The 17192-nt window shown below is 41.2% G+C and overlaps 1 protein-coding gene across 1 annotated transcript; it reads left to right on the top strand.

The window, feature by feature from the left end:
• The first annotated feature begins 174 nt into the window (after nt 1-174).
• On the top strand, nt 175-15992 carry dyrk2 (dual-specificity tyrosine-(Y)-phosphorylation regulated kinase 2). Its single transcript, XM_026326503.1, has 7 exons — nt 175-283; nt 5924-6027; nt 7611-7947; nt 8135-8298; nt 8425-8814; nt 8920-9010; nt 9525-15992. Exons 1-7 carry the CDS (start codon nt 244-246, stop codon nt 10169-10171), a joined length of 1773 nt encoding a protein of 590 aa, XP_026182288.1. The 5' UTR covers nt 175-243; the 3' UTR covers nt 10172-15992.
• Nucleotides 15993-17192: the final 1200 nt, after the last annotated feature.

Raw genomic sequence — 17192 nt, 5'->3', positions numbered from 1 at the left:
TACTAATACTACTTTATAATAGTACCAAGCTACAATAATAGTAATATTAATAATGTAAGTATATGAGGCAAAATAAGCTTTGTAATGTAAAACACTGAACTTCTGAACAAAACAAAAAAAAACTTATTTTGTGGTTAATTCCGTCTGAAGGCGTGAACAGAGGGAGGAGGAAGAGGAGGAGCGGCGGATGGAGGAAGAGGAGGCGTCTTGTCGGTCTGTGTCCAGAGGAGAGGAGCGGCCGCCATGTTAACCAAGAAGCCCGGAGCCTCGGTCCTTCCGACGGGTGAGCACAGCCTCTGTAGCCGACCGTGGGGCGCTTGGGTCCGGCCACTGTGACGGAGACACACCGCTGATTCTCCGCCTCCGATTAGCAGCGTCTAACCCAGTGTAACTCAGTTAGCTGTGCTAAGCTAACTAACTAACTGCAGGCAATAGCCTTCTTCAGCCTTTCCTCACTAAATTCACAAAAATCTCCTAAAAAGCAGACACAGGAGGAGCAGTGGGTTAATTATAGAAGCCAGAATATAATAATAAAAGTAAAATAAAAGCGTTTTACTTCCTGTCCGTCAGGTTTATTTTTAGCTAACTAGCAGACGAGAAGTGACAGCAGCAGAAACAGGGTCTGTTTATTTCCGAGTTAGCTGGTTATTAACAACTAGTTAGTTAGCGGGTTACCAACGACTAGTCAGTCGGCTTGTTAATAACAGCTAGTTAAGTTCGATGGTTGTTAATCCTTTATAACAACCCGGCGGGTCGGTGCTCGGTGTTTCTTCTATTTCTTCAGCTTTTTGCGGTTAACGGGAGTCGGTGCTGGGTGTTTGTGTTTTCGTTGCTGGGTGATTCAAGCTGCGGGTCAGTTCAGGCCGAGGTCAGTTGGTTTCTCTTTAGATCCAAAAAATACCAAATACTAAATAAATACCAGTGTTTCCGCATTTCCAGCTGTTATTACACGGTTATAGCGCGGTGGAAGCGGCTGCTGTAGCTTTGTGTTAGCCTCAAATGCTAATGCCCTGCGTTTAAAACCATTATAAGTCATTTACTTTGCTGTAAACTAGCATGTTGTAGTGATTTACCATTATTTAAGTGTAAATATATCATGTTTATCTGGTTACACACTGAGCCTGGTCGCTTTTAGTTATTTGGTATCGGCACATTTGTTTCAGATCATTTAGAAAACAATAAAATGTTTATTATGTTTAGTTAAATTGGAAAGACACGCAGATCCTGATGCATCTGAATCTCTTTTCTGCAGGAATTAATGTTTATTTCTTTTGTAAAAAGACTTGTTTTGTTTTGAAAACATATTTTCCTGGTCAACAGTCAAAACTATGGATTTATTATTAGAACAATCATGTATAATAACATTAAATGGCTGTTCTTAGTGTTTTCATATGTAATAGGACAAGTTACTATTCCTCACCTTTAAGTAGGTGATATTACACATATATAGCTGTTTCTAGCTTTAATGTTAATTTTTATATAGTCTGGACTTAGAACCAGGCCACTGTTCTTTAACATCAGTGTTACTGTAGTTTGGAAACTGGTCCATAATGTAAACAGGATCCTCAAAAAAAGAGGAGAAGTTTGTTGTTCAGCCCAGATCCCATCCAGACACTGACAGCAACAATGATTGTTGTCCAAAAACTATTAAAAACCCAGCAGGGAGCCACACGGCAGCACTGGCTCACATGGTTCTTCCTCACCAACAATGGGAGGCCCGTCTTTTTGCAAAAACCAGCTCCAGACATTGTTGTGAGCAAAGAGAAGCTGGTGGAGCAGTGGAAACGGGGACCAGAGACTCTTTCTTCCTTCGGGGACTGTAAAAAGTGATGGCTGTTCTCAGCGTCTGGAGCTGGTTTTGATGGCATCAGCTTTCTGTCAGCAGCCTTTTTACAGGCAGATGAAACTGTCCAAGAGCAGCAGCAGGACCGCAGGCCTCCTGACGTTCGGCCACATGGATTTACCATATCAGTGGTTTTAATTAATAACCAGTTCATTAGTGGTTTGGATGCATAGCCAGTGTTTTCTCCTGCAGGCTGAGTGGTGACAGTTTGTGCTGCTGCAGGCTGTGTTTTCAGCTTTGTTTCATTTTGTGTCCTGGTTTCACACAGCAGCACTTCATGTACCACTGTACCGTGACGAGCAGCAAAACACCAGCCAATGTGAGATTTATTTGGACTCCAGTGAATTTTAACTTTTGTTTTCTTAGTTTGTGTGAGTTGTTTTTGTTTTTATTTTTTTGTTTTTTTGGCAAATCAGGGTTTCTAGAGTTCACACTCATTCTTCACTGCATCTCCTGTCAAAGCATCAAGTAGCAGCTTCTCATTTTCACAAACCCAAGTCTGATATGTGATTAGGTAACACTTTACTGATCCACAATTAGTTTTTTAATTGATCCTCTGGTTGTGGCTTCAGCGCTATCTGTGAGGTTTGGACTGTAGGTTGGACAGAACAGGACCTGTGAAGAGAAAATGAATTATAGATAATAATCATTAGCTGCAGCCCAAACTCCAATGCAACCAATATAATATTTCTTGGTAATTTTGCCTTTTACAGTGTAGAACCTAAACTACCTCCACAGAAAATTCCTCTCGGATGCTTGTCATGATTTTCCAAATCAGCAGTTTTTTTGTCATTAGTGTCCTCTGCCATTTTTATTGATTAGCTTATTTTATTGATAGGTCAGAGGTGCAGCAAGATGTCAGGCTGAACTTTAAGACAAACCTCCTGAAACGTCTGCACCTCTATTGGATTGTGAGCGTGCTGCTGGTACCGCATACATGCGGTCACATTGCCGCACAATTCCCCGCCCGTCCTGTCGAGCAGCATGCCGAGCGTGCTCGCCAGCGCTCTGGTATTTGCAGCTCAGTGTCAAGTTCACATTTAGCGCGCTGCTGTTGCCCTCTGTTCCCGTGCATCTGTCAGGCTGGCAGCAGTGCAACTGTATGTGCTCTCCAGTACAGATCCCTGTTACTTTATCTGAGCCGTGGAGGTTCAACGAGAGCCTGAGCCGTTCTGAGGTTAAGATTTTACCTGAATAACAGAACAACAGGGTTTTATTGGCTGATAACTTTTTCTTACAATGATCAGAAGGTTTGTCTTCCTCTGACTCAGAACAATAAACTTAAATGATTGTATTTGTGTAAATATGCATAAAAATACAAATTAAACAAAAATATGTTCAACTTGAATTAGGAAACTGTAAAGTTAAACTAGATTTATAATTCACTGCTGTGCATTTCGAGCTGAATCCAAATTCACAGACAGAAAAATTGTTTTGATGACAGATTCAATGAACTTTGGTAATAAAATTACCAAACAGGTTCCAGTTCTCAGACTTTTTACAGCCCTGTAGACTGAATCTCTCAGCAATTTCTGCTGTTTACATTTTAGAGACAAAGTAACAGCTTAATCAATAATAAAAAGTCATTGATCACAGCTGTAACATTGTGTTAAATCATTTGACTATTTATTAACAATTTTTAGTAACAATCTGATAAGTATAATATTTCTGGTTAACTGAGTTTTAAAAGTTGAAAACATTTAACAACAGTCAGACTTGTTTTCATATCCCAAATGACTGAACTTCCACTCTTCACATCTGAGGAGCAAAGAATCAGTTTCTCCGTTTTAAACAATCGATTATCAGATATTTTCTGTTGATTAACTCACCTTCTAATCAATTAAACAACAAATCATCTCGGCTCTACTAGAGTTTAATCAACATCTGAGTGCCTGTGTACTGACAACACTATCAGTGTATACTGTGGAATTGATGGTTTGTCCCAGCTGTATTGATCAGCAGGATTCCAGTGAAGCCACATTAGAGGTTTGACTCCAGGCCTGTGCAGCTCTGCAGTGAGGAGCGTGTTACAGGCCGTGTGCTTTGTGTTGGAGCTGTTCTGCAGCAGGTTGCGGCCTCTGATTAGCAGATTACTCTGAGCGTTCAGATTAGAAACAGGGACCATCTGTCTGCTGTGAAACCAACACTGGAAGCTGCCGAGAGCCGCCGGACAGTGGCCTGTGAGGGTCAGAACTTGTCTCTGTGGCCAGTACCACTGTGTTGATATGTACTGATTGATTCCATGACAGACAGCTGGTCCTGATATTGATTAATCTGCCAGTGATTTTCTGAATCTCAGAGGTGCAGGTGACATCAGAGGTGACTCAAATTCATTTTTCTGTCAATCCACTGATCAGTTAATCAACTAATTGGTTTAACTCCAGTCCTAATTTTTCCAGCATTTCCTAAATCAGAAAGTGTATTGGCGAGTTTGAGCTCAGTGTTTCATTCGGCCACAGTTTAAACAATAAGTTGGTTTGATGCAATAATCAATCTACAGAAGATTCATCAGGAACTTTTTGATAATCAATTAACTAATTTTTAAAGCAAAATCACCAAACATGATGATCCAGCGTCTTGTATGTGAAGATTCTGCTGCTTTTCCCACTTTTACATCGTATTTGTCACATCAGCCAATGTTTTCTGATAATTTACAGACCAGAAACTAATCAATTGATTATAAAAATTATCAACAGATTAATCAATAAGAAGAACCAACTGCACCAATCAAATGTGTTATTATTCAAGCAAAAACATTAAATATGGCATGACTTTTGCTGAATATTGGGAAGTTTACACTGAGCCCTTAACTCTTTAGTAGGATACTGGACCAGCGTGACCTCTGACCTCTGGTGCTGTGCCTATAAAGCAGGCGACGGTGCAGAGAGAGGTGGAGACAGTGTGTTGGGGATTATCAGGTTATATTAAAACCTTCATCCTCCTCGGACTGAACCAACCTGCAGAATCATCACATTCTCCCGCCCTCACATATTTATTTTAGCTCACAGGCCGAAAACTGACAGAAGTGGGAAAAGCAGAGTTTCCTGTAGCTCTGAAGCTGCTTGACGTCATATTGTGACACATCAGAAACAACAGTTACCCTATCTCCCACTACAGAAACACATCCTTGGCTGGTGTTTATGCTGGACAAAATCCTAAATGACTAATTATCAAACTTGTAGACGTGTAGACTGTTGTTTTTCTGGTCGGCTTTGAAAACAGGACTTCAGGATTTAGCCTGAAACTACAAATTCCCTCGCTGCTGTAAATAGCATTCGCTGTTCTGTAGCTATGTCTGAAACGCTAAAGAAGAAAATCTTAGTCTGTCATTGACTCAAGGAGAAGAAGTTTGGTTCACAGCTCCTTGATAAAGACAAGTTCAATATTAATTTGCAGAAGAAGAAACAAAGAGAGCTTTAGGTAAAACTGGATGTTCAGTTGAAGAGGATGATGAACGTGTTTGTTTGTTACGTCGGTGTGTGTTTAGGGGAAAACGGCAAAAGCTGCATTGTCCTGTGAAGCTTGAGCCATATTTGTTTACAAGCTACAAGACATTACTCTGACTGTTCAATCTATATTGTTTGTCTGTGGTTATGTCCTGTTTACACATATCTAATCGAAGACTGATTGGCTTGAGTGTTGTTGCCGAGCTTCAATAAATGGATCCTGGCCACTGTCAAATCCTGTGGGTCGAGGAGCATGTGTCCGACACGTGCGTTCCACCAGCAGCTGTTATGATGGCGGTCACATCATGTGATATTTGCCAGGTTGATGTGAACTATCTATGCTTCTTGTACACTGACAGATTTATACCATGTCTTAACAGCACTCAAACCTGGCAACCCTACTATAAATATTGAGAATTGTACCTTTGTCTCATTCATATAAATATGCCCGACCTGCATTGGCTTTTTATGTGCATTGGTGTCAGTCAGTTTGGTCATTGCAATGCAATTAATCAAAAATAATGCTTATACCAACATTCAGAAATCACAACGTAAAAAAATCCAATATTTCCTGATAATGACCTGAAAACAACAGAAATAGTGAAACTCATGAACTTCCTCTGTGTGTTTCCAGGCAAAGTGGGCGAGCCAGTCTACTCTCCTGGTCACAGCGGCTCTCAGACAACGTCGCCCGTCGCCCTGCCGCCGCTTCGGAACAACAACCACAACCCCCTGACGGTACGAACTAGTAAACCAGTAACGTGCTTCTTGAGGTAATGCTGTTGTTTTGAGGGGCTTGGCATAGTTTGTTAAATGAGGAGAAGAGCTTTGTGTTCTCCAAAAAAAAGGTGACAAAAAAAATACTGTTTTGAGGAACTTACCAAAACCCTGGCACTGCAGCGGCACTGATGTAGAAACCGTGACTGAAACACAAAGAGAAAATTAGGACTTTTGTTTCTTTTACAAAGAAAAACTCAAAATAACCAAACTCTGCAAACCAAAAAGTCAACCGTATCATTTTTTAAGTGTTAGGGGAACATGAAAACAGCAGAAAACTGAAACATCTGCCAGTGTATCGTGTATCAACTGCTTTTATTTTGTAAAATAATTAGCAGGTAAACTGACAGGATTGTTTAGATTCCTGTGATCACCTGATATATTCGTCATTTAACTCAATCTAATCGTTGTGTTTTCTAAAGGCATAATTTGCAAATTAGGCACAAACGCTGTCACTGTGCTGTGCTATTTTAAGGATGTAGTTTGACTAGTGAGCTGGAGCTAGTGTGTTAGCTTGCTGTTAGCCCGGTGAAGCCATGAGCCTGGATAGTCGGCTGTAGTCACATGGCTAATAATAGCCTTCTGGACGATTTAAACAGCTGATTGGTTTAGAGACTGGTGACACACACACACACACACACACACAGGAGAGAGATACTGCTTTTTCTTGTACATTGCACTTGAACTATTAGCATTGGCAGGGTTTTTTATAGCCTATGATGGTTGATATGTTTATGAATATTAACTTTCAGGGAAACGGAGAATCTGTATCACTGTGCAAAGGTTGTGATCAGGTGCATTAACGACAGTCCAACCAGTGTTCCTCAGTGTGAGGAAACAGTCGATCTGTTCAGGACTCATACCACAGGTCTGGACCTCTCCTGAATTTCCTGAGGAACTTGGAACTATGAGAAAATAGACGAACACCAGCAATTCTCATAAATCTGCCAGGCGTGCCGATGACGAATGACTGGTTCTTTTATGAGGCCCATTGTTGTTTAAGTGTTAAGGTGTTGTCAGGTGAGGGAGGAGTCACTGCAACCGCTGCCAACAGACAAAAACCTGACTGCTGAGTTCGTTTCATCTCTTGATTCACTCTCCCTTATGTTTTATGCCACAGTCCCCGATCACAGGAACACACATTATTATTACTATTATGCTGCTGTATTAAACAGCAGGTCTTTGAACTGAACTGCGCTGCTGTGAACTAAAACCACATGCACCTGTCATCTGAAAGGGCCCAGGTGTGCTGGTCACCACGGCAACAGGGAGTGACTCACTGAGCGAGACACAAAGAGGGAGAATAGGGGGAAGCTGTCCACAGGTTATTAGACGCCACGAGTTCTTTAATCGAGGGCACGAATTATCCAAATTTTCATATTTCTTCATCTTGTAAAATGACAGCGGTGTCCCCAGTTCGTTAGTGGCAGAATCAACACAAGAAACTGTTTGAAATCATTCGTTGCAGCCCTACCTCTCACAATGACTAGACCATCCTCCCACCTCAGCTGATCTGGCACCTCTGTGTCTGTGTGTCCTCTCAGGGAGGCTCTAAACCAGCCATGTCGGACGCTGTCCAGCTCTCGTCGCAGTCACAAGTCCACGTCACCCAGCTATATGAGGAGAACACCAACAAGCGTCCAGTCCTGACCTCCCAGCCCAATGGCCTGGCCCCCCTCAGTTCCACCAGACCGGGCCTGCCTCTGCCGGACCGGCACACCTCAGAACCCGCCCAACACTGCCGCCAGGGCAGCGCCACCTCCAACAAGTCGACAGACAGCAAGCCAAAGGTCAACCCCTTGTCCCCAGAGCAGGTCATGAAGCAGTTCATGTCCAAAATGTCATCATTCGAACACCACGAGGTCTTCAGCTACACTGAAGGTGAGCGGGTTTAGCAGGTCCTTCTAAAGTGCACAGCTTCAACAGAGAAAACTGATGCTAATCAACCAAGAATCTCCAGTTTTTGAGATGAATTCCAATAAATGACACAATAAAAAATACCCAAAGCAAATGTTTTGATCATTCAGTGACAAACAGATCAGAACTAATTGTGTACCTTTCTGTCCAGTTTTTTTTGCTGGTCCAAATGCTAAGAAGAGGTCAGGGGTCATGGGCGGAGCCAACAATGGCGGCTATGATGACGATCAGGGCTCCTACATCCACGTCCCACACGACCACATCGCCTACCGCTACGAAGTCCTGAAGGTCATCGGCAAGGGCAGCTTTGGACAGGTGGAACTACTCATATCATTGCACCAACACTGACTAGTGATAGATGGTTTTTGAGCTGCTACTACTAAAATACTACTGACTTTTATTCTAAAATAATCAGAGCATTTGTTTTTCCTCCTCATACAGGTGGTGAAGGCCTTTGACCACAAATTACAGTCCCACGTGGCTCTGAAGATGGTCCGCAATGAGAAGCGCTTCCACCGACAGGCGGCAGAGGAGATCCGCATCCTGGAGCACCTGAGGAAGCAGGACAAGGACTCAAGTATGAATGTCATCCACATGCTGGAGAACTTCACCTTCCGAAACCACATCTGCATGACCTTCGAGCTGCTCAGCATGAACCTGTATGAGCTCATCAAAAAGAACAAGTTCCAGGGCTTCAGCCTCCCGCTGGTCAGGAAGTTCGCCCACTCCATCCTCCAGTGTCTGGACTTGCTGTACAAGAATCGTATCATCCACTGCGACCTCAAGCCTGAGAATATTTTACTCAAACAGCAGGGACGCAGCGGCATCAAGGTGGGGCAGCAAAACAGAACATCTGTTATCACACAAAGTGCCACAAAGCTCCTGTTAATCTATCTGAAAAACTGTCTTTCTTTCTTTCTGTCACTGTGTTTCCAGGTCATAGATTTTGGTTCTAGCTGTTTTGAACATCAGAGAGTTTACACCTACATCCAGTCCAGGTTTTACCGAGCACCAGAGGTCATTCTAGGTAAGAAGAACCAACATAAAAGGAACTGAAAGCAAATGTTTGCTGTAACTGAGAAACACAAACTGCTCTTGCTTTCAGTTCATGGCCTGGCCCTTGCTGCAGATTATAATCCACCACAGTCAGCATTCACATACAGTAACTTCACAGTTATGTCAAGGTTTCATTACCACCAGGGGGTTAGTTAAGTGGAGAGCATATTCAGTTAAAGATACGACAGCCCACGGTTGTCTTACTAACACACCATGCTATCCAGCTTGTCAGACATCCAGCAGTCAGAAATGGAAATAACATGTTGTGAAATCTCAGGCTTTTTCTGAGAGAAAGCTCTGAAATCATGAATGTGAGAGCACCCCCTTTAGCAAGTTATTTTTAAATATATTAAAACCAGCAGCTACCCTGATGGTACAGAATCCATCCAAGAAATGTGGAAAACGGTCAGTAGAGATGGGAAGTATTCATTATCATTATTCTAAATGAACCATCTGGATTTTGACTGGACAATCTTTGCCTCCAGGCTCCAGGTATGGGATGCCTATCGACATGTGGTCTCTGGGCTGCATCCTGGCTGAGCTGCTGACTGGTTATCCGCTGTTGCCGGGTGAAGATGAAGCGGACCAACTGGCCTGCATCATTGAACTACTGGGCATGCCCAGCCAGAAGCTCCTTGATGCCTCCAAGAGAGCCAAGAACTTTGTGTCGTCAAAAGGATACCCGCGGTACTGCACCGTGACCACGCTGCCCGACGGCACCACAGTTCTGAATGGTGGGCGATCTCGGCGGGGGAAGGTACGTGGGCCACCAGGCAGCAAGGACTGGAGCGCAGCACTGAAAGGCTGCGATGATCCACTGTTTCTGGACTTCCTCAAACAATGTCTGGAGTGGGACCCATCGATAAGGATGACACCCAGCCAGGCACTGCGCCACCCATGGCTAAGGAGACGACTTCCCAAGCCCCCAGCAGGAACCAGCGTGGGTGAGAAGGTCTCCTCATCCAAACGGGGCACCACCACCGACAGCGCCATCACATCCATCTCCAAGCTTGCCACCACCTCCTCAAACACCACATCCTCCTCCTCCAAAACCAGGACTAATTTAGCAGCAATCACCGATGCCAACGGAAACATCCAGCCTAGGACAGTTCTGCCCAAACTGGTCAGCTGAGAGTGAATGCACCCCACTCGCTGTGGTGGGAGATGGAAGTTGAGCTCACAAGCAGCCGTGAGCAGCCAGCTGGAACTGAATAAAACTGGTTTGTCCAGTTTTGAGGAGCATTTGTTTTTTTCATGCTGGTTTTCACAGTTGTGTTGGGGTGCATTCGGGAAAACACGGTCATGGGAACTTGGCATTAAATGTGCAGAATGGCCAGGCTGAGATGTAAGATGAGCTCAAGGAAACCTGATCCATAAATTGGCGTGCGTTTAGACTTCTTTGAATTCTCAGTCCTGTCTAAAAAAAAGACACTAGTTGTTTTATATTGTGAGCAGCAAGACGGAACCTGACCACATAGATTTCAAATGATTGTGGGGCTGCTCAGACAATCATAGGACACCACACCACTCTGTAGCTCCAGACACACACACACACACACACACACACATTAAAACACATGGTGCTGATCGAGGGAACAAGGCTTTTTTATGTTTCTAGCACTGAATTTATTTAGTTGAACTCATAGTCGAGTAATCGATTGGACACCAAAATCAACTATGACCTTAGTCTTAACCTAACAAGGTTATATCTACAGACACATGTAGGGCCTCATGTAATACGTTCATGTAGTTCACTGGTCAGACATGTCCTGATAAAACAAAGATAAATGTAAGGATTAGCTTGGTGGACGTTTTTGCATAGAATCACAACATAACTCATTTTGCGTAATGTTTTAGATTTGGGAACATTGGTGGGCATTTGTAATTATAAACTACAAAATGATTCAAAAAATAACCCTAGCAGCCCTAACCGAAGTACGTACCTGTTAGCTGGCTAACTTTCTCAGTGACCTGTTTTTACAGTGTTTCCATGCTAGCATTGTGCCTGTCAGCTAGTTAACTGTTAACTATCACTGGTTAGTTGTTGGGCAGCTATTTTGTGTTTAGCTGTTCATTGCTACCTATTTACACCTTTTAGCAAAGCAGTTAGCCTAGCAAACTTTAAATCAGCCAGCTAGCTGGCTTACTTTTGCCTTTTTTGGCAGTCTGGTGGCTAGCCTTAGCCTTTTTAGCCATAGCCTGCTCTCCACTGCCCAGCCTTATGAAGTAAAGAATGACAAACCCTTTCATTCCTCAGATTTACAGTCTGAGTTCTCCAAAATTTAGCAGCTGCAGTAAATAAGGACAAAAATACCAAAAAAGTATGTTTGGTTAAGTATCACCATTCTGTTCCCGTTTGAATCAGCCAAATCTAATCATAAGGACACAAAGTGGTTGTAGAAGCTACGAAGAGAAAAGAAATTAGACAAAGTCATTTTACAGACAAGTTCAAAATAATTTTCAAATGAAAGGGCTGATATTTAAAATGCGAATGTTTGAAACCAAAGACTTGTCTGTATAAATGGAGAAAAATTGAACTAACATCAGAATCAATATAGCAGACTGGCATGAACTTTATACTTCACCACCCAATATGAAAAGATCAAAAAGCTAAACATGTTTTCTTCTAGTTTGGAATTGACAGACTACTGACTTTTAATAACACTTATGGGCTATGCATTGTAGGCATAGACATTTTAAATACATAATTTTATTGAATAACATTAGGGATAAATTCATTTTGAGCAGGCCAATAAAATTCCAAGAAAAGATTTTCAAACGGAAATAGAAGCAACAACACCAAAAATATAGTCCATAACGTCACAGCACAGTACAGTATTTGTTTAGACTTATATGTTGGTGATATTTAAATCCCTCAGAGTGTATATGGATAGGAGAGGCTGTATGCCTGGAATAATAACAGTTCTAAACTTCTAAGTAACTTGACCTGAGCAGCAGCAGCCTGGACATACCCTACACATAGGCCCCATACAGAGAAATGTGAGTCTCCAGTCATATTTTAGGACCAGAGACTATAACACTGCCTCAGTCTGAAGAGGTCAGCTGTATATGGAGGTACATCTTTCTGGATTCAACATGTGGGTGTGAACAAAGCCAAAGTGAATTAATAGTAAAATTTCTACGTCGATGATGAAGTGCTTCATAAAAACTAGGCTCCAAACAACACGCTTGGTATAAAGAGGTAAAAAGAAGATAACTTCATTCTGTCTGAAACATAATCGTAGCATGTGACTAGTAGTATTTGATGGAAAATTTAGACAATAAAGATCTCAACCAAAACATGTATAATCAATACAGAATTTATAAATAGGTCCAGTCATACCTGCAGGATGGGTTGCAATCACCTTGATACAGTTATTTTTTTGGTTTTTGAGTTGGTCAGTACATCATCATGGTCTCCTCCCTGCAGAGAAAGAAATCTGCCATCATTCAAAAGTCATACACAAATGTGTATCAAATATAGTGTAAAGTACAACTCACACGTCATCAAAAGTTATTTCTAAAGAAAAAAATATATTGTATCCTAATGGGGCCAGTTTTGGTATTTTTAAATGGTGTCTCGGCCTTGTGGCACTGTCCTCAATTTGTAATATCCATCCATCCATTATCGATACCCGCTTATTCCTAATTTATAACATACTAAAGGAAAAATTGATGAAATGGAGGAAAAAAGTTACGTTAATCAATTACTTGTGCCCATCCCTAGTGAATGGATCAGTGTTGCCTCCACCTGGGGTGACTGGACCTAAATACAGTCAAATAACACAGATTTAAATATAGGCTGTCACACAATATCCTAGTGTTTGAGCGATACAGTAGAAGATTGACGCAAAACCAGATAAAATGATGTGTAGCCGAGCAGTAAATCTGATCAGTCGAGCTGACTGGTAATATATTGATCAAAGGTCAGTATTGTGTGAATGGGGCGGGAAGGAGAGGGTGTTAGAAGATGATAATTATTTATTTACTACACTTTAATTAATATTTATTAATCTTATCTACATATTTACAATGATGTGCAGTTCATACCGTATACTTGAATGTGTTGGGTGTATGTAGCAGTGTGTATGTGCAATGTTATGAGAGGTTTCCGTTTAGCTTGTTCCCTCACACAAACACACATATCTATATAAACACACAACTTTATCTAAACACACTCTGAAAACCAAGTCCGACTGGGAGGAGGATGAAGAGGAGGAGGAGAAAGATGATGAGGACGATCCCAGAGTTGGTTGTGTGCACCATCTGCTTGGAAAATGTGTTGTAATATAGCACACAAGAAGTGGATAACAAAGATGAACAGAAGGAACTGATAACATAAAACACACAGACACTACCTGCTCCGCCCATCTCAGGGGAAGCTCCGCCCCTCCTGAAAGAGGAGGAGGAAGAAGTCTGGGGGCGGTCCTCTGATGTTTTTGTTTGTTTTTTAGAGATTTGATTGGTTGGTTGATTGTGTTTTTTAATTTTTTTATGTTTTTCTAGTGAGATGGAGTGCTGAGAGTCGTAACTTTGTGCCTTCAGTATCTCATTGCCATGCCACACCCACACAACACACACACATTTATGTTGACGATGTCACTGCAACGATTAATAATTTCGGTGCAACTTTCGATGCTGTCAGATGTGTGCCAGGGGAATTTTGGTGGCCAAAGTTTGTATGCTAACTGGCTGTTTTGTTTCAGTGAAGCCCAAAAAACATCACACAAACCCGTGACCTTTGTCTCCCAACCCATAAACTGTCACCATTGAGTCCAAATTAACAATAGTGGACTTTTTTTTGTCCTGAACAGTCTGTCAGGCAGTATTACCTCACAATGCTCAAAAGCATTAAACTGCATAAAATCCATCTCATTTCCTACAACACAAGGTGACATCTTTAGTTCAAAACCCTTAAACTATAGGAATCATGTGAAAAAGAAAATAAAATAATTGTCATTATCAGAATTGTTCCAGATTATTTTTCTGTTGACTAATGTATTAATCAGTGCAGAAGACCAAAAAACCAACACTGATTGTGTTTAAGTGACAACGATGTTAATGTTATTAATATTAAAAGACAACAACATTAATAAAAAGCTATGTTTAAGATTGATTAAGACAGTGCCAACAAGTTTCTGTTAATGGGATTGAGTGGAAATGGTATAAACAATCCAGTTTAGTTCATAGTCCAGTCCCAATATAAAACTATATCATAAAATAAAGGAAGGACTATCAATGGCTTGTCCCTCTATTGCACTTTCATTAGCAGGATATTGGATAATCACCTAACACATTGTCTTGAAAGCAGCTGGCATTAAATGGTATTTAGTATGTTAAGCCCATTCCTGACAAGAAAAGAACAAATTTGTTTAAGTCATTAATATAAAAATATTGTCGTAATCTTGATGTAGGGATGATATTTTGACTTAGTCATTACTTTGACCTTGAAAGGCCATAATTATGAATTACCATCTTATCATTTAACCAACTATCATAGTTTTGACTTAAAAGGCCAACATATATTCGCTTTACTAAAGTCATGACTCTTATCATCTTATTTATCTAATCTGTAATTATCGATTCAAAATGTTGACTTGATATCTGGTTACGTTGACTTACAGTGAGTATTTAATTTGATTTTATATTTCTCTGGCATTAATGGGCTTCCATACAACCTACTGTTGTTTACAGAACCAGCTCAGTGGCCACAAATTTTAGCTTTAAAGTGATTAGCACTGACATCTACAACGCACATGTGTGTGTGACGTGGTGAGGGGGGGTTATATAACATGGCAGCACAATGTACAGACACATATCAGCCAAATGTCGCCACTTGTCGTCTCAGGTCAAACAGGGGACACCTGCTGACGACAGGGCTAAGCTAACACTAGCCGATTGACTGCTAGCACCCAGTCGCTAGCTGCTGCACTGATGTTTGATTTCTCTACAGGTGTCCAACTCATGTTCCTCAAGAGCCACTGTCCCGCTTGTTTCCAACTTGCTGAGTCATTTTGCCTTCCTCCCACCTTCTGATTGGCTGAACACACCTGTCCAGGTAATCAGTAGCTAGTTGGCTGGACGGGGATAGTTGGAAAACAAGCAGGACAGTGACCCTTGAGGCCCCGAGTTGGACTCCCCCGCTAGAGTGAAGCTAACACTAGCCTCCTGCTAAGTGACTACTTTAGCATATAGCAAGTTTATACCTGCTAGCTACAGTCGTGAGAGGTGCTCACACAAGATGTTAGCATTAGCATTAACGTGGTTTTTAAAGCATTCTTTTTTTCATGTTAGTACCTCAGATTGCTCAGTTAGCATTATCATGGTTATTGCTGTTGTCTTTGTTGTGACTAACACCCAGGGCATTTGGTTGAATCTACCAAAGTGCATTCCTTTACAAAGCTAGCTGAGAGCTAGCTGCTCAAACAGACGGTAAACGGTACGAAAGAAAGCAAACAGAAAGTCAAGAGTGAGGCAGAGAAGAAGCAGCAGCAGGAAGAAAGTTATGGTGTTTTTTTTTTGTTTTTTTTTTTAAGTTTAATATTGACAGGAACAAGTCAGTTTAACTAACCTCTTGGTAGCATCCAGAAACAAAACGTGTGAAAGCAGCTGTGGTCTAGCTAGCCTGCTAGCCTGTTAGCCTACGCGCTCGATAGCAATTTAGCTTCTGTCGAGAGTCTCTGCAGCCAGAGGTTAGCCGCTGTTGGCGCGAGGCAGCGCTGTATTTTTGTGACGTTTGCCAGTCGGATTTTTCTGTATCTGTAAATATTGTGGAAAAATGTTTGGATAATAAAAACGTTTTGGGTTGAATGCGCTGCTGTGCCACACCGCAGCCAGTTTTACAATGTACTGTATCTAATGTACAGAACACAGAAGTCGACACTTTTCTAGTGAGCCTTTGTTAAATTTTATCGTGGTGGAAAAATTATTATTAATAAAACAATTTTATTGTTCATATTTCTGGATTGTTTTTTAAATGAAATGAATGAGTAGGATAGAGGGAGGTCATGGTTTTACCTACTGAGGTAACACACACCTGTTTTTACACATCACTCATTGGTCATCACATTACATGGTGACTGGTTTGTCTGTTAGTTGGCTAGTGTTACATTTCAGTAGTAAATGACAGAGAAGATCTTTTAAAATACTTATGAGATAAAATTATAATTTAAAACTATCAGATATTGACTAAATTAGTTACAAGCTAAAATAACTGGTTGGCTGCTAGAGTAACATTATTGTCATTAAACTTGCAAATTAACCTTTTGAGGTTGAGGTTTAACTAGTTAGAACACAGGCATATATATACATTCACACAATATCTGTGAAGACCAACGTGCAAAACAAAAAACAAAACAAGGTGTTTGTGTGATATAAAAGCCAAAGTTTAAAACAAACAAACAAACATGGGTTTAGTTTGCTATCTAAGGTCAAACTGAGGATGCTGGAGGATTAGACCATGGTTGCCATGACAACACACAGGTGCAAATGAATGCAGCGTTGTCAAGGAGGATATGACATCACAGCTCTGTGACACCAAGCCAGGAAATAGCGGGGCGAGTTGTCATGACAACCGGCACAGACGCTTTAAATAGCTTTAGATTAGCGCAGACAGCAGAAGGTGCTGCATCAAACACTAATAAACAGAATATATTATTTTACACAGAGGAAGAAGCTAAAATATCAAGTAGTCTCTCATGAGGTTAACACAATGTTAACACGTATAATCAGAGAAAAGCTGCACATTTTTGCATTAAATTGACTTGATCAGTCACCAAAACAAGTCACTTTTATATACTAATGTTTTGCACTGGAGTCTAATATCAAAATCTGATCATTTTTAGATCATTAACTCTTTGCCAGATTGTTACAGCCAAGATTTCCAACTCAACACTAAAATAGTTCATCTGCTAACAGGTGACAGCTGATGAAGTCTGAAGAGGTGTAAACACACACAGTCATGTCTCACTATAGTTGTGAGGACACTCATAGATAACGCATTCCCTAGACTCTAACATTAATCATCACAACTAAATGCCCAACTCTAACCCTAAAACCAAGTCCTAACCCTCAAAAACCATTTGAAGTTGTGAGGACTCACAAGAATGGTTATCAGAGTAAAACGTGTCCACACAACCATAAAAAGATGTTTG

The sequence above is a fragment of the Mastacembelus armatus genome, chromosome 23 (genome assembly GCF_900324485.2).
Source record: "Mastacembelus armatus chromosome 23, fMasArm1.2, whole genome shotgun sequence".
NCBI classification, from domain to species: domain Eukaryota; kingdom Metazoa; phylum Chordata; class Actinopteri; order Synbranchiformes; family Mastacembelidae; genus Mastacembelus; species Mastacembelus armatus.
The sequence above is the reverse complement of the archived record's forward strand: the minus strand, read 5'-3'. Positions and strand labels throughout refer to the sequence as shown.